Consider the following 17,831-nt stretch of genomic DNA (forward strand, 5'->3'; position numbering starts at 1 on the left):
CTTTATACGTGCAACCATAAAAAGCTCGACTAGTTTCTGAAGCCCACAATTTATTCAACTTCTTTTACGGTTTATGTGTCTTCAACCGCAAATAAATCAGAAGAAACAAAAGACTATAGGGTTTTTTGCCTTTGTTCCTGCGAATTGAAATAATGACGACGACGATGCTGATCTCTAACCTTCCGAGGGATATGGTAGAAGCGATTTTCTTTAAAGTTCCATTGACATCTATGAGAGCAGTACGACTAACTTACAAAAGATGGAACTATTTATCCAAAAGCGAGAGCTTGATGAAGATGCGCATTGATCAAGCAGCAGAAGCCGCAGCAAAGGAAGGTGAGTGTCAGATGATCGTGATGATGGGAAACAATCTTTACCTAACGAGCATCTTTCTCAATGGAGATCCATCTGCAGAGCACAAAGGCAAACTTACATGCCTTGACGAACAAGTCAAGCTATCACGGATCTTTTCGTGCGAGGGTTTATTGCTATGCATATTGAACGATGGTTCTATGTTTGTGGTTTGGAATCCGTATTAAGGACAAACGAGGTGGATCAAACCAATATCTCCTCGCCGCCCAGCCGTAGGGTTTAGTTTTACTTACGCTCTGATAAGCTTCATCGGGTGTACGTGCGAAAGAAGAGATCACGTGGGGCTCAGCACGTGTGATGGCCGTTGGAGATATTTTGGAAACGAAGAGGGATAATATCTGCAACTAACTTGTTGTGGATTGAGTATAAATATATCGTTTAGTCTTTTATGAGAGTTATGTTGAATGTTGTAGAAACTTCTCCTGCGTGAGATTTAAGGGTGGTGATTCAGAGAATATGATGCTCTGATCATTACTTTGTACTTCATTCATCTTTGAGAAATATATCGTATCATATTCAGTTACAGAATCAGAAAAGAGAAAGAGTGAGAGAGAGTTTGGGATCTTCGTTCTATCAAATTGGTGCGTCGTGACGTTTGATCGAGAGAAATCGCAAGTTCAGAGTGAGATGAGGTTCGATCCGAAGCTTTCGCCTATCGTTTCAGAGACTTCTCAGGAATTCGAAGAGAAGCAGATGGAGGAGTTGTTTCGGAGTGTGCATTCGATTCAGAAGGAGATGGTTTCTGATCGGGAATTTGTGAAGGAAGCGATTGCGGAGCTGCAACATTCGATGAAGCTGCTATTGACGCATCCGTCACCACGCCATGTCGATTGCGATTCATTGGAGCCGAAATCGGCAGATCCGTCGGTCAATTGCCGTCGCAAGGTACTTTCAACTCCCTTGGGTTCACATCGTCGAGAGATAGGTCCTAGTTCGCGAGAGGAATTGCTTAAGAACTCAGAGATTCCGGTTTTCTCCGGTGAAAGTATCTATAGCTGGTTAGCTTTAGCGGAACGATACTTTCGGATTGGAGGTTTTTCGGAGTCGGAGAAGTTAGATTTGGTGTCGGTGCATCTTGCTGGAGATGCTTTGGGTTGGTTCAATTGGCAGGATAATCGTGCGCCTTTTGATAGCTGGTTTCAGTTCAAGGATCGTTTGTTACTCAGATTTGGGAACTTGCGCGTGAAAGGTCCTAGCCAGAGTTTGTTTTGTATCAAACAAACTGGCTCGATCGCTGAGTATGTTCGCCAATTTGAAGATCTGTCTGCGCAAGTGCAGGGACTTGATGATCATAAGCTTGAAGGTATTTTCTTAAACGGTTTGTTGCCTAAGATGCATGAATTGGTATACATGATGAAGCCACAAAGCTTACCTGAGGTGAAAGCAATAGCGTTATCAATGGAGACAAGCCAGTTGCGTAATGTGATGCAGCCTGGAGCAGTAATGAGTGTAGCAGATCAGTCCACGCGTGTGCAGCATTCTAAGTCCGTGGTGACTTGGAAAGGGAGACCGGTGATCTCTGAGCCTAGCAAGGTTACTGAGAGGCAGAGGCAGGTGCCTAATGCAGTTCAGCGACCTCAGAGACACCACTCCAATGTTGACTTGGATGATATGCGGAGGAGAGGAATTTGTTTTAAATGTCAAGGTAAATGGTCCAGGGGTCATGAATGTGCATACAAGGAACTGTAGATTCTCACGGTCTTGGATGATTATCTGGTTGAAGTTCTTCAGGATCAGTGTCCACCCGAGGAACAAACTGAGATTGTGGCTGCAGGACAGTTGATGGAGTTGTCTTATAGTTCGTTCATGGGACTGTCTTCTCCTGCGACTACTAAGATGCGTGGGTTAATTCATCATGGTGAAGTGTTGATGATGATTGACAGTGGAGAAACACACAACTTCATTACCCCGAAAATGGTGGAGCGTTTGCAGATTCAGGTTGAGGCATGTGCGAATCTCAATATTAAACTGGGAACTGGAGTGATGGTTAAGGGAGTGGGAGTGTGTCGCAATTTGTCTTTTCATATACAAGGATGGTCTTTTCCATCTGATTTTATTGTATTGGAGCTTGGACAGGTGGATGTGATCTTGGGAGTTTACTGGTTGCGGACTTTGGGGCAGTGTAGTGTGAACTGGGACACTCATGAATATTCTTTCACTTATAAGAACCAGTTGGTGAAGTTGGTTGGTGAGAATGAGTTCCAGCTTGCGGGGTGTGCATTACAAGGTTCTGCGTCATGTTTGGAGGGATCGGGTGATGCTAGTTTATTACCTCATGAGGTAGATTCTGATTCTTTGATGCAAGTTCCGCAGGATATTGAGAAGGTGTTGCAACAGTATGATTCAGTGTTTGTGGAACCTTCGGGATTGCCTCCTATTCGCGGAAGGGAGCATGCGATTGATTTGGTAGCAGTCAGTGTCAGACCGTATCGTTATCCGCATGCACAGAAGGAGATAATGGAGAAATTAGTAAAGGAGATGTTGCAGGCTGGTACTATACGTCCTAGTCGTAGTCCTTTTTCGAGTCCAGTTTTGTTGGTCAAGAAAAAAGATGCAAGTTGGCGGTTTTGTGTTGACTATAGGGCTCTGAATCAAGCTACTATACCGGATAAGTTCCCTATACCTATGATTGACCAGCTATTGGACGAGTTGGATGGTGCTAAGGTTTTTTCGAAGTTGGATTTGCGGGCTGGGTACCATCAGATTCGCATGAGGGAGTGTGACATTGAGAAGACTGCTTTTCGCACTCACGATGGGCGGATGGGGCATTGTTTCATTTAGGGTTTCTGTGCCTTCTTCCTTCAGCTTCAGCCGCAATAATTTACGATTTTGAGTCTGATTTATGGACGACTCATGATGTCACTAGTCCACACTGGCGTATAGCATATGGTAACTGTGGCCTTTCTTTTAAGGGAAACGCTTACTTTTGTGCTTCCAAAAGGAACGCAAAAGAGGGCAGAAACTATGGACGCAACGATCACATAATCTTGTTTGATTTTACAAGTGAGAGATTTGGCCCGCTTCTGCGTCTGCCGTTTAATACTGGATGTAGTGACTCTGAGAATTTATCTTGTTTTAGAGAAGAGAAGCTTGCTGTTTTAGTTCAGCACAACAACACAGTTCTACACGAGTATGACTTATGGATTACGACTAAGATTGAGAGCGAAGAGGTGTCGTGGATCAAGTTCTTGAGATTTGGTAGTCACGTTCCATTTACAGATATAACAAGGTCTGATTTCTACATTGACGAGGAGAAGAAAGTCGCCATTGGTTTTGATAATGACTTGCATCACCATACAATTATCATCATTGGAGAGGCTGGATACTTTAGAACATTGGATCTTGTCGGAGAATCTGGAGACGAACTGTGTGATTCACATGTGTACTCTTATATTCCAAGTTTAGTGCAATTCAAGCAACCTGCTACTAAATGGAACGTGTCTATCACAAAATGCGTCTCTCTATTTGTGGCTACTGCCATGAACATGATAGAGTTATTTCTCTCGTTTATGAAGTAAGTATGAGTCAAATAGTTCACCAAAAGATGTAATTTAACGCTCTACAAAGCTTGTTATATATCCTGATCAGGGCAAGGTTTGAAGGTTCCTCGTTTCATCTCTCACTAAACCAAAACGTGTCCATGACACAAAACTCATATTTGGATTTGTATACTTGCATGTTATAATATAAGACGTGAACAAATGTTTCTTACAAATCTGAGCAAGAACAATAATACATAAACAATTGTGAATNGTTCTTGAGATTTGGTAGTCACGTTCCATTTACAGATATAACAAGGTCTGATTTCTACATTGACGAGGAGAAGAAAGTCGCCATTGGTTTTGATAATGACTTGCATCACCATACAATTATCATCATTGGAGAGGCTGGATACTTTAGAACATTGGATCTTGTCGGAGAATCTGGAGACGAACTGTGTGATTCACATGTGTACTCTTATATTCCAAGTTTAGTGCAATTCAAGCAACCTGCTACTAAATGGAACGTGTCTATCACAAAATGCGTCTCTCTATTTGTGGCTACTGCCATGAACATGATAGAGTTATTTCTCTCGTTTATGAAGTAAGTATGAGTCAAATAGTTCACCAAAAGATGTAATTTAACGCTCTACAAAGCTTGTTATATATCCTGATCAGGGCAAGGTTTGAAGGTTCCTCGTTTCATCTCTCACTAAACCAAAACGTGTCCATGACACAAAACTCATATTTGGATTTGTATACTTGCATGTTATAATATAAGACGTGAACAAATTTATTCCCGTTTCTTACAAATCTGAGCAAGAACAATAATACATAAACAATTGTGAATAATACAGAGATGTTTCACAAAGGTTCTTGTCATTTTTACATACTTAATATGAAAGGTTTTCTTGTTTTTTTTTTGGTTTAAGGTTCAGAAGAAATCAACAGATGCCACAAGCAAAGAAGAAACGACAGTAAACATTTAACTTTCCCATATGTTTCACTCCGTACTCATCACTACTTGGTTTTCTGTATGTACAGAGAGATAATAATAACAAAGAGACCTTTCATCAGAGCTATGGTTCAAGCTTCATCTGAAGCGTTGGCTCAGAACCTGAAACATAAAAGATAAAGAGATTTCATTTAGTCATAAGACATGTTGTTCTAAAGTTTCAATGGAACACACTTTGGAACACACTTTGGTTCTAATTTTTCTTACAGTTGTTGTTGTTGTTGCTGCTCTGTTGCTGGATATCTCCAAAACCCATCTGAACTATGCTTTGCAGGTCATTGTTTTCCCAGAATCCTGGTGTCTGAAATTGAATCAAAACACACAAAAAGGATTGAGTTTTCGTTACACTCAAACGAGTTTTTAGAATCGAACATTAGCTACTAAACTACCTCAGCTTGAACAAATCCATCGTTTGAGGGGAACTGCGTGTCTGAGAATCGCGGCATGTTCTTGCCAAGGGAATAGTATGCTGATGGAAGTCTTTGCTCTGAGCAAGCCATTGCGTAAAGTGACTGCGTTAATGACTCCCCCGGTTGAATCATCTACACATACAGACGCATACATTATAGATACAGAACATTCTATCAGAGCAACATGATATTGCAGCTTCAAAATCAGAATTTTTACCTCTGTGGATAAAGCAGCATTAGCATTGAACTCCATCCTTGGATTTACAGTAGCTAGCTTCATGGACAAGAACTAAAGAAACAGACAGCAAGTTTCAGATTTCTAATATACATTCAAACTCCAATTTCAAGAACATTTACGAAATACACATTCTTACCTCAACTTGTCTCTGCAAGGACTGCACATAATTTATAATTTCATCAAGCATGACTGCTTTCCCTGTAATCCGGTTGCAACCAGGAACCAGATCCTGTAGCAACGTCATTCTCTCGCTAATCTTTTCTCTTCTTGCCTGAAACCAAACACACCGCAAAACCATCAACACTGTGAACATCATAATAGCCTGAAATCAACACATATAGATAAGGTGTGTTCAGTACTCTTTCAGCAAGACTGTGGCTATCTGTTGCCTGACCCCTTCTAGCTCTAACATGAATATAATCTTTAGGTGCCTCAGGAGGCTTAGCATCGTCGCCTTTACTATCGCACTTCTCTATTCCGTTTTTACTACTCCCAGCTTCATCCTGCTTGCTTCTCTTCCCAGCCTTGGATCCACCATTCTCTCCTGAAACCTGAATCATAATTCCAAAACCAAACCCATTTTTTTTGGTCAGAGTCAAAACATTTCCGGAACATCAAGAAACACACTAATAAAAAGTCAATAAGATAAGTCTCCACAAAACACACATATGGTTTCATAAAATCAAGAAAGCTACAGTTTCTTAAAGTCTACATCTTTGAATTAGAGTAAGAGAGAGATTGTGAAATCAAAAAACCTTGGAGTTGGAAGCTGTAAGAGACGAAGAAGCTGGAGACTCCTTGCCATTACCAGTAGGTATTGATTTCCTCTTCCTGGAGTTAGACTTCGTGGTGTGAACTCGATCAGAAACTGAATCTGGATCCAACAACGAGCTCTTGTTACTCTCCTGCGTCGTTGGTTGTGACCCAAGTACCCCAAACTCTCGATCGGATCCGAATTGGCCTGGATACGGAGGGAATCTGATTCCACCGGAGATTGGGAAATTCTCAGAGATCTGAGAATTCAGAGAGAAAGATTGAAGAGTTAACGGTGAAATCTCTTGAGGGTTGCAGTATCTTCCAAGGAAATCTCCGATGCTTCCGTCATTGCCATTGCCAAAGGGATCGCTCTGACCCAAAGGTAAGTAATTTAGGGTTTGCTCTGTTTCCTTATCCATGTTCATCTATTAAAAAAAACCAGAACTTTGATGACCAGAACAGCTTCTCTGGGAATTCTGAAGAAGACCCAGAATCTGAATCAGGAAGCAAGATGGGAAATTGAAGTGGAAACAACTAAATTGTGAAGTAAAAATAGAAACTTTATGTGTGTTTCTTCTTAAACAAAGTGACAATTTTGTAACTTTGAACTCTTTGAGAAAAATGTAAGCTTTTTTTCCCAATTATGGGTTTTGTGAAAGATCTATGAGGAAATGAGTCAGAGGAAGTAGAAATGAAGAAGCATGATTGATCAATCAAAGTAGAGAGGAAAGAGAGAAAGAAGAGGCGGTGACTTTTTTTACTGATCAAAAAGATGAGGAAGAAGAAGAAGAAGGAGAAGGAGGTTTAAGAGAAAATGACAAAAAAAAAAAAAGTAATGATAAGAAAAATTCTAATTAATTTAGGAAATTAAAAAAGAGAGAGTTTTACAGTTCAAAAGGAGAAGAATCTTACGTGTGTTTATGTTAATGTGGGAACATTAGATGGTGAAAGTGGGTAGGCTGCTTAGGCTGGCCTCTGTAATCATTGGAGTGAGAAGAAGAGAGAGAGAAGAGAGAAGGAGAGAGCATGTGCATGGCAGAGACAGGAAAGTTGTGGGAGAGAAAACAAACAAAAGGATAAAATTGATTGTTAATTATCATGTTTAATTATTCTTGGTTAAGCAGACTATTTTAAAAGAGAACAGATAGTACTCACCAAAACATGGTGTCAAAAAGTCAATAATTGACTTGCAAGGGGTTTAGATCTTGAATTATTTGTTTTGGTTTATTAATCAAGTGATGCAAATTGATGTTTGTATTCTGAGTTGTATATGTTAATGAAGTTTATAATGTGAAACCAAAACATTTTCTGAGTATACACATATATTTTCATTGGTTTGTGTCATGTGTGACATACAAGTGATTATACAAATGAATTTGCATTTTTGCCTTTTGAGCATATTTTAAAGTAGTCTGCTCCCACTTGAAGTTAACATTGGCAACAGTTGAGATGCATAGAGCTAGACATAGGGCTGAAGGGAAAGTTTCGTAGGGTTCTTAGGGGACACGTTCTAGTACATGCTGAAGTGCTTTCTTGATTCCTCCTTGTTCTAGAGACGTCGTCAAGTGTATCTCTTGCACCTGAAGTGTTTAACATTTTTCTTAAAATCAAACCAAGAACATCTCTATATATGGCTAGTTGGCTACAAATAGACAGCTTCTGAGATTTACCTGTCTTCCAGCACGAGCAAGAAGAACAAACTTCCCATCAGAAGGCGGTGTCTGCGTGAACAGGCGCGCTTAGAATCAGACTTTTCACTAGCATAATTTATTCTTATAGGGATATTAAAGAGAAACATAACTCACATTTGAGAGCCAAAGTTGTAGGTCTTGTGAAACTACTCTTTTCTCAAATCCTTGCCGGTTGATTTTCACAGCTTCTATGCTACAATGTAGAAATGAAAAGGAGGACTGATCAAGATGTAGTTACACAATGGAACCAGATTTTCTTCCATCTTTCGATGGAAACATAGAAGCTAAAACTAATGCAATTAACAATATCCAATTTATCATCCGTTCACAAAAAGTACCAACCAGCAATAGCTATCGATAAGTTAACTAATCTAGTAGACTAGAGGTGATCCTTGTTATGATTCTCTTGTAAATAACCATATGGTATGCAGAGAGCTGATTAGGACTGCAATGGTAAATAAATTTGTTTTGTAAATTATAAGATGTGTGCCTACATACCCCTCTTCCTTCAATAGCTCTTCAAGTATTGTTTCTAGCCCCGGAAGAGGTTCAATTTTATCCCCATTGTTCGAGCTTAGTGAAGGAGATCCAGTAGAGCTGTCCTGTAACAATATTCAATTTTCTATTACAAATCACGCGAGAGACAGAAACACATTCATTCACAATCACATTGACATTGTCTAACCTTCAAAATAACTTTGTCCAATGTTTCTAAAAGAGGATCATCTTCCAGTTGTTTGATGGATAGTGTAATCCTTGACTTCTCTCTGCATTCGGAACAACTCTTGATCAAAAACTATATCATAACTAATTAATTTTCTGTAACCAAAAGAAGAAACTCACTTGTCAATATTTGTGACTATAACCCGAACCTCATCACCATCACGTAGTACATCTCTAACATCTTGAACATAATCCCACGAGACTTCAGAGACGTGCACTAATCCCGTTAAATGATAAAGACCTATACACACCAACCCACCAAATATTTCATCATCAATGTCACAAGCTCAGAACTAAAAAAGTTCAATCAAGAAATTTCAGTAAAAGCAAATAATACCATCATCGAAACGCAAGTGGATAAAGGCACCATAGTCCTCAACAGAACCTACTCTTCCAGTAAACACATCCCCAACATTCACGTTTTGTGAATACTTTGGCCATAACGCTAACTTCTCAGACAAAATCAACTTTCTATTCTCCTCATCAGCTTGAACAACCTAATATAAAGATTCACCCTCAATAACCATATACACATTAGATAGATTACAAAACAAGCCAAAAGGAGAAAACTTTATTACCTTCACAGGAAGTTTAGAACCAACCAAAGTCTTAGCTATGTCATGAATACTCTTCTGAGGCTCTTCATAGAACAAAACACAAACCATCAATGTAAAATATCGATACTTCTAACAACTTTAAAAACAAAGCTTGTGAGAGTTTTGATTACCTTTACAAGAACGTGAAGGGCTTAGTTGTGGATAAGGAAGAAACCCAACAAGAGAATGAAAACGAATAAGTAAGCCACCACCATTAAAGCCTTCAACTTGACCTTCAAATGTATCACCACTTTTACTATAAGCCTTTGCTATTTTCCAATCGCTAGGTCCTGAAGCAGAAGCATCATCGGAGGTGTCACTGAGAAGAGAATTGGAAGCAGAGAGGACTGAGGAAGAGGGTGAATGATCGGAGTTTCTATCTGTATCAGCGGTGGCGGAGCTTGATAAGGATTTGACGATACAGAGCAGAGAGCTTCTATGTGATGGAGAAGAGGAAGATGATGAAGGGAGGAGTCTAAGTGGGCAAGAGAGGAAACAAGATTGTTGGTCGAAGAGATGAGAGGAGAATGAAACAGACCCCAATGTGGTAGCGCCACTGAACACCGCCATTGTTGCGCGGCAGAACAAAAAAACGCCGCGGAGATTGAAGGTTGAAGTTTGTAAATGGTATAATTGGATTTTGGATAAGAAAGTGAGAGACTGATGATGAAGGTGACGTGGCACTTGTCAGCTCACAGGTGCTAGAGAAGAAAAGTCGTCGGTTATACACGTGGCTAATTTTAAGTGGATGACTTTGTTAGTGTCTAATTGTTTGTGTTTTTGCAAGTTTATCGAATAAAACTAACTATATTATATGTTAGTCTTAAAATATTTTTGGAAGTCTTCAGGGCCTATATTATTTATTTGATAGTGGATATAAATTAGAAATAATATAGAGAATTTTCCATCAGTTTATTTTGTAAAATTTTGATTTGATTTGTAAAACTAATTTTTAAAGAGATTATTTTACAAAACTACTTATCATACACCAATACAGAATACCAATGAGGGAGATCATGTCTCTGTATACAAAGATCATGAGATTTGGAATCCTTCTTATCTTTCTTTTCTTAACACCTTGACTTTGAATCTAATTTATGTTTACTCAATATGTATTATAGCATAATTGTATATTCCAAAAAAAAAAAGTTATAGCATCATTGTAAACCAAAATCCAAAAACATAAACTATTAATAATGTATCGTACATCACATAGTAACTTAAGAATCCAAATCTCCATATTTCAAATAGGCACAAACGTTTCACTATATTGTTTTTTTCTTTATTTTACAGTTACACCCAAAAATATTGCATATAAAAAACAAAATAAAATGAAATGATTGAGTAGATCTTGTCTCGATGAAACATTCAACATTATCAGTGGTGTTCCTTCGATATGTCTGTAGTTCACATTCCAAACTCTCTTCTGTTTCTCGGCGTAAGGCTTTCCATGTTCTCTGGGCATGCATTCTCTCATTATAGTGTGTCTGTGTCTGAGAGTGTGTCTGCGAGTGTGTCTATGTACATGTCTGAGAAAGAATCTGTGTCTGAGACAAGAAGTCTCCCTTGAGCTTCAGGTACACTCATGCTCGCATCGATCCCGACATTTTCTTCTTCTTCTTGGCACGACGGCTTACGTTTCTCCGTTGCTAGTTCGTTAGCCGCGCGATCCTTGGCTCGTCTCTGCTTTTTTGAGACTAGTTGTTTTCTTTTTGTAATTTTTCTTGACCACAAGACTATTTCTCTCCATAAAGCTTCAATTACTTCTGGATCACTCCCGAGAATCTCTTCTTTTTCTTCGCAGGACATATCATCATACCTCGCTAAATATTGGGCCAACATCTTATAAGCTGCATGGTCCATGTCTAGTCGTTGTTTGTCTGAGACTGTGTTCGCGTCTGCGTCCAAAAGTGTCTCTGCCTCAGAAACTGTGTCTGCTACGGACGAGTCTGCGTTTGTTTCTAAGATTAGTTGGTTCCATAGAGCTTCAAATGTGTCTGCATCGATCTCGAGAATCGATATCTCTGGGTATGATTCTGAGACTACTTGTCTTCGTAGTGCTTCATATATCTCGGGATCGATCTCGATACTACCTGTGTATGCTTTTGATTCTAGTTGTTTCCGCAGAGCTACCACTCTGTCTGCAACAGTCCTGGGAATCTCTTCTTCTCCTTGGCATGAAGATTTACACTTCTCTACAAGTGGGTCCAGCATGTTAACTGCGTGATCCATCCCTGGTTCCTGTTTGTCTGAGTATGATCCTTTGTCTTCCCAATCCCATCTATTTACAAGTTGAGGTAGACTCTTGATCCCATCGATCTGGAAACTATCTTCTTCTTCGTGGCAAGACGGTGTCCATTTATCTGCAAGTGGGATTAGCACGTTTACGACGTGGCCCATCTCTGGTCTATGTTGAGGTTCGCGGGCCGTGCAGTGTCCTGCAAGCTCAGCAACTATGTAAATGCTCTCCATTGTTTCATCGTCTACCTCTAAGGTTTTGTCGCGTGCCTCTCTGATCTTTTCTCTGTTGGGTATGATTTTTCTAAACCATATGACTAACTGAGTCCTCTCTACTGGTAATGTATAATCTAATACTTTTCTTCCTGTTAGCAATTCCATAAGAATTACTCCAAACGAATACACATCAACTTTTGGGCTTACTTTCCCATAAACTGCACAAGAATAAAAGGAAGGCGTATTGACAGAATGTATAAACCCTTTGCATTGCATATAAGACAAAGGCACATTGTGAAATCAACATGAGTAGAGATAGGAATAATGGGACTTACGGGTGTATTCAGGTGCTAGATAACCAAACGTCCCTGCTACTCTTGTTAGAACAGAGTATTTCCCATCGGCAACATTCTTAACGAATCCGAAATCAGCAATTTTGGCTCTCATGTCATCTCCTAGAAGGATGTTATCGGGCTTTAAATCCCTGTGAATAAAGCATTGCTGAGCCAAGCTATGGAAATAATCCAAACCATGTGCCACGTCTAGAGCTATATTAACTCTCTGTTTCCATGTCAGAGGAGAGTCTCCGAGTTCACGCCACTCAAACAAATGTTTTCCAAGATATGTCCCTGTGGCATATACTCGTAAATGAGAAACCTCTCGTTTTTGTTCACACAGTAACCCAATAGAGCCACCAAGTTTTTGTGCTTGGCCTTTAAGAGTACTGCTATCTCTGCCTCAAAATCTGCTGCTTCTTTATCATCCATTGCTGATCTGTTCATCTTCTTGACGGCCACTTTTCTTTTATCGGCATCCGGTAGTTCTCCGTAGTACACTTCCCCAAAACCACCTTTTCCCAACGTTTTACTGAAATCTTTTGTAGCCGCGCTAAGAAACGCCATTGGAATGGTATCAATCCTACCTTCACGAACGTTTCGTTCCCAAGAGTTGTCAGCAACACTACTACTAGGATTATTCAACGCACTGACGCTATGTGCTCCTTGTCCATCGGAACATTCACCACCACCATTCAGAGAGACATCATCACGAATAATCTCTCGGGGGTTTCGATCGTGGAAGTTGTTAGGAACACTACTAGGATTATTCAACGCACTGATGCTGTTGGCTCCATTGGAACATTCACCACCTCGGGGGTTCTCAAGATCCGACCGATTAGATTTCCTGTAATTCCCTTTCGTAAGAAATTTGTAAACCCCAAACCCTATAAGAGCAAGAAAAACAAGAACCGCCACCACGATTACACCAACTATGACGGGAGCCCTATTACCACCACCAGAGCTATTACTGACACTAACACCGGAGTTTAAGAGTCTCATAAAGTGAGGACTACAGCTCTGTCCTGATTTGGCACATAAGTTGTTGTTGTCGGAGCTTACCTTGACCTCCCGTGGCAACGAAGGAAGAGAACCTTGAAACCTGTTGTTGTCTAGAGAAATGTTCTTCAAGCTTCCGAGTGAAAGGAGCGAAGGCGGTATGGTTCCGGTTAAGTGATTGTCACGGAGCTGCAGATCAAAGAGATTGTTGCTTTTTGAGAGATCCGGGATAGGTCCAGAGAAATGATTCTTCTGAAGCCAAGCTTGTGACAACGACGTCATACTCGAAAGCACTTGAATCGTTCCCGACATCCCCACGAGTTGGTTGTTGATGCACAGATTCTGAATCGAAGATTTTGCAAGCGACGGTGGTAAAACGCCGATGATGTTATTGTAAGATTAGAAAACGTCTGGTAAAACGCCGGAGATGTTGGTGTTTTCGAGGTTTATGGTGGTGAGAGAAGCCGTGGAATCAACGAGCTCCCGTGGGAAAGTCCAAGCAGTCATGTTCTTGTTACCGCTCAAACTCAAGATCCGGAGACTCGTGAGCCCGGAGAAAGCTCCGATCTCAACTCCGACGAAAAGATTCTCATCCATACAGATCTCTCGAAGAAACGAGAGTTTAGCAAACGAAGGGATTTTACCGGTGAGTTTGTTACGTTGGAGAGCGACGGATTTGAGCTTTGTAAGAGTCGAGATCTCAGGTGCGATAACGCCGGAGAGAGATGTATCAGCGAGGCTGATTGAAGTAACACGAAGATCGGAGGTGCATCGTACGCCGGACCATTTGCAGAATCCGGTTGATGTTGTTGTTGACCAATCTGACGGCGGAGGAGTGAATGATTTAGCTAAAGCGAGGATTGCGGTCCCGTCGTCTGCGGCGGATGTAGCGAGTAAGGTGACGGTGGTGAGGAGGAGGAGAGTCGAAAGAGATTTCATGGCTCAGAGAGAACACGCGCGGCGCGTTGAGAGAATGACAGAGATTGAGTGAGCTAAAGAGCAGAGAGAATGAGAATGTGATCGTGTTAGTCAAAAAAGAGGGAAAGTTTGATTTTTTTATTGATTTAAAATAATTAAAAAAGCGTCCTCACTGCTACGGAATTGTTTTTTTTTTTCTTTCCTTTAAAATTAGAGGAAAATCCCAATTAAAGTTGGATTAGTTATTTTAGAATTTAATTCTAAAGGAGGAGGGGATTAGTGATGGACTAATCATGTTTACCCTCAACACGGTAGTGTGGGTTACCCTCAACACGTTTATATATCTACTTCCTTTTTTTCTACGTACTCTATGAAGGAAGATGAATAAATGATAAAGGTGTAAAAACTTCACCAAAAAATATCTGAGTTTTGACATTCTAAGAGCTTGTTTATCGGGAGGTTTTAAGAGATTTTAAGAGAGGTTTTAAGTGTTTTGTAGATTAAAAATAAATCAGATAAAAGAAAAAAAGATAAGAGGACCTATTATTTAGTAGACTCAAATTTGGAATAAGAGACCGTACGTGTCACGTTTCTGTTGGCCAAAGAAATTAATAGAAGAAGAAAAACAAATTATGCCCGAGATAATTTTCTTTCTTTTTCTCTCTGTCTCTCTCTCTTTCTCTCGCGATAGAATCCCGATTCGACAAAGGAAGAAGATGAATCGAAGGATATGGAATCAAGAAGAGGTTGGGGTCGGAGGTGATGCGGAGGAGATTTCGCGATTAGGGGTTGTTTGATTTTTTTATCCCAAATTAGGGTTCTTTGATTTTTGATCATCCTCTCTCAAGGTATCCTTTCTCAATCTCTCTCTCTCTCTCTCATTTGATTTCGCTTTTAGCTTCTTCAATTTTGTGAGAGGCTGTTGGGTTTGGTAGTAGAGCATGTCTTTCTTTTAGAACTTGCGTGATGGGTTTCTGTCAAGTTGTGTGGATTCTATACCTATTAAAGTTTCTTCATTTTTGAGTCTTTGCCCGTTTATTCGTTGATTTGAAAGTGTAGACTTTTATTTTGGAATGTTCTCTCTGCCATCATAAATTTTTATATTTTCAATAGACTTTGGTGTTCTTGTTCTCGGTGGATGAAGTGGAGAACAATCTGGGGAGGTTGAAATTAGATTGTTGCAAGTTTGTAAACCTTGGGATTTGTTACATTGGGAGTTTGCTTTGTAGTTTTATCGTTTGAGTTTGAGATTGTTTATCATATCTGATCCATTCAAACTGATGGTCATGGTCATGGACCAAACAACAACCACTTATTCTCCTCTGGTTCATCTCATAACCATTGTTGTGAAACAATCTCTAATTGCCAAAATCTTTGTACGTTTCCTAGAGCTAATGATTTCTGATAATTGTTATGTGATACTTCGGTTTGCAGACTTCTTGGTATGTTTTGGATTTATTGGAAGGGCTGTGGGTACTAGCGGGGGCAAGATTAAATGGCAAAGAAGGAAGGTTAATCGGTTTCACTATGTGTATGAGCAGAGTAGCAGTCTACAATCTTTCGAGTTTGGTGATGAGTACAGTGATGACTCCAACAAACACAACAAGACCCATCACAATGACTTTGGAAAACAGTGATCCAAATGTGAGGTACTTTGTTTATATGCACTTCGCTGAGGCTGAGGTAATTCACCTTAATATGAAGTGTATGAATTGTCCTTGTTGGATCAAAAGCTCAATGTTGTTTTGGTTGTTTGTTCATTCATAACTGATGAAGTTGAATGAGATTAGATTCAAAAAACTAGATTTTAAAAAATAAAAGACTCAAAATTATATCCTACCATTGGAGAGGATGATTTTTATTATAATCTCAAGGGTTCTTATTTTATAAACAGTACAGAATATATTCATTAAAAATTACAACAGTACATAAGAGACTAAAAATTAAAACCCACCGATAAACTTGCCCTAAATCAGAAGTAAACAAAAAAAAAAAAAGAATTATAGACAACAAGACCAAATGTGATAAGGTTGAAACCTTACATTACAATATGAAATGTAATCAGTCGTTATCCAGAAACAGTTGTATTTGTTGTGCTACTTCCTCACTCCTCAGTAGTCAGTTAAGTAACAAAAAATGGTTGATGTAAGTTATAAGTTTTTGTTGTTGTATTCTATTATTCTAGTCTACAGACTACAATCTTAAATTTTAGCATAAACTTTTTGAATAAAGATTTTGAGTCCTAGTAGGCTAGTATAGAGTGTATGGTGTATAGTATAAGAACAAACAAAACCATACTAGAGATTACGTGTAAAAATTATATTATACCGCAAAAAAAAAAGGCTTTACAATTTCTTAAGCATCGTCAAAGAGATGGAGATAGAAGTGACCAAGTTTAGTGTATATGTGGTTATTTTGTATTTTTGAAATTTTGAGAGCTAATTTGTAATCTATGGATACTATGAGGGTTTTTTTTTTTTTTGAATGAATGTTAAATTATGTTCAACCCAAAAAAGTCCTTGGTACAATTATGCATCTTTGTGCAGAAAGTAAGATTAAGCTAAAATCATAAATGAAAAACTATACTTGGTACGAGAAACCCGGTGAAAAGACAGTAGTTTGTTACGAATAAGCCGGTTGAGGAACTGAACCATACGATCTGAAGAGGTCGGAGTGTCCCCATGGCGACACCAATTTCGCTCCAGCCAAACAGTGTGGATAGTTGCTTGGAAGACAAGCCGAAGAACGAAACTAGCTGTCCCAGAGAATGTTGTTGTTGACACCAAGTTGAGAAGCTGAGAGAAACGTCCAGTGTAGTAAATTCGTAAAAGCCGACGGGATAAATCTGCCCAAACCCGTGAAGAGTAGGGACAAATAAAAAAGAGATGCTCAAGCGTTTCCATTGGCATTTGGCAAAAGACACAGGCTGTATTAACACCTCTATTCCGAGTCACCATATGATTATCCGTCATTAGTCTATTCTTAGCGGCTAACTAAAGCATAAAGGAGTGCTTGGGGACAGATCCGGAGAACCAAATGCCCCTATGCCAACTCACTAACTGCCCTGGGTGGCGAAGCTGCTTCCAAGTTTCAGACGAGGAGAACCGTGGCTGAAAATGTAGGTTAGATTGTCTCCAAAGGGAGACATCCTTCCCAGGGGATAGTCCTCTATCTCTGAGTTTGGTTAGCTCAAGTTCTACCTTGTTTGTAAGGTCGAAATGATGATGGCGACGACGTGGTGTGGAGAGCACCGAACCAACAGTAGTAGAGTTAGGGATACCCAAAGCAACGAAGCCTCGCGGTCCAAGTAAATCAGATAACCGTCCAAGCGGGCACCAATGGATAATATGTCTATATTTTGTCTCCTTTTAGCATATGTTTATCATGCTTTTAGCTAGGACAACTGATTGTTTTGCAACATTTTCTAGTCTTTTCTATACACTTTGCATGTCTAGGTATTTCTTGCATCATCCTTGCATACATTGTGCATTTTGGAGTATTTCAGGTATCTAGGAGACGTTGGGAACACATCGCTCAGCATCGCCGTTTGGATCGCTGTTCGACGTCGTTCGAGTCACCCACTCGAGCAACACCTTGACCGTAGATTGAGTCGTGCCGTTCGAGTCGCGCTGTCGTGCCACCGGTCGGGGGATTCAGCTTTTGACGTCTTCATCAAAGTTGTAGAGAATTGAATCATCTTTCCAATGCTGTTTATTTCAAGCCAATCGGAAGTGGTTCAAAAGTTATCATCGTTTCAGTGGAAGCGTATACATCCAGCTCGAGTCGCGCTGTCGTGCCGTTCGAGTCGTGCCGATCAAGTCGCGCTGTCGTGCCATTCGAGTCGT

General features: G+C 39.9%; 2 protein-coding genes and 1 pseudogene across 2 annotated transcripts; all 3 read right to left on the bottom strand.

Annotated features, from left to right (window-relative positions):
* LOC104746879 (transcription factor bHLH77) lies at positions 4,627 to 7,073 on the bottom strand. The gene is made up of 7 exons (XM_010468422.2): positions 6,270 to 7,073; positions 5,874 to 6,065; positions 5,651 to 5,785; positions 5,494 to 5,565; positions 5,256 to 5,408; positions 5,074 to 5,167; positions 4,627 to 4,968 (listed from the first exon to the last, which is right to left on the bottom strand). The coding sequence occupies exons 1-7, from the start codon at positions 6,693 to 6,695 to the stop codon at positions 4,931 to 4,933; spliced, it is 1,110 nt and encodes a 369-aa protein (XP_010466724.1). The 5' UTR covers positions 6,696 to 7,073; the 3' UTR covers positions 4,627 to 4,930.
* Positions 7,548 to 9,904, bottom strand: LOC104746881 (30S ribosomal protein S1-like). Its single transcript, XM_010468423.2, has 9 exons — positions 9,412 to 9,904; positions 9,263 to 9,324; positions 9,022 to 9,181; positions 8,805 to 8,925; positions 8,647 to 8,728; positions 8,460 to 8,563; positions 8,076 to 8,154; positions 7,941 to 7,991; positions 7,548 to 7,850 (listed from the first exon to the last, which is right to left on the bottom strand). Exons 1-9 carry the CDS (start codon positions 9,848 to 9,850, stop codon positions 7,767 to 7,769), a joined length of 1,182 nt encoding a protein of 393 aa, XP_010466725.1. The 5' UTR covers positions 9,851 to 9,904; the 3' UTR covers positions 7,548 to 7,766.
* Positions 10,472 to 14,055, bottom strand: LOC104746882 (annotated as a pseudogene).

This window comes from Camelina sativa, chromosome 15 (assembly GCF_000633955.1).
Source record: "Camelina sativa cultivar DH55 chromosome 15, Cs, whole genome shotgun sequence".
NCBI lineage: Eukaryota > Viridiplantae > Streptophyta > Magnoliopsida > Brassicales > Brassicaceae > Camelina > Camelina sativa.

Coding starts and splice junctions, on each gene's coding strand:
- LOC104746879 (XM_010468422.2), bottom strand. CDS start 6,695: ATGAACATGGATAAGGAAACAGAGCAAACCCTAAATTACTTACCTTTG. Junction 5,409..5,493: donor ATGCTGCTTTATCCACAGAG/GTAAAAATTCTG, acceptor CTGTATGTGTAG/ATGATTCAACCGGGGGAGTC. Junction 5,168..5,255: donor ATGGATTTGTTCAAGCTGAG/GTAGTTTAGTAG, acceptor ATTCAATTTCAG/ACACCAGGATTCTGGGAAAA.
- LOC104746881 (XM_010468423.2), bottom strand. CDS start 9,850: ATGGCGGTGTTCAGTGGCGCTACCACATTGGGGTCTGTTTCATTCTCC. Junction 9,325..9,411: donor CCCTTCACGTTCTTGTAAAG/GTAATCAAAACT, acceptor TGTTCTATGAAG/AGCCTCAGAAGAGTATTCAT. Junction 7,992..8,075: donor TACAACTTTGGCTCTCAAAT/GTGAGTTATGTT, acceptor CTGTTCACGCAG/ACACCGCCTTCTGATGGGAA.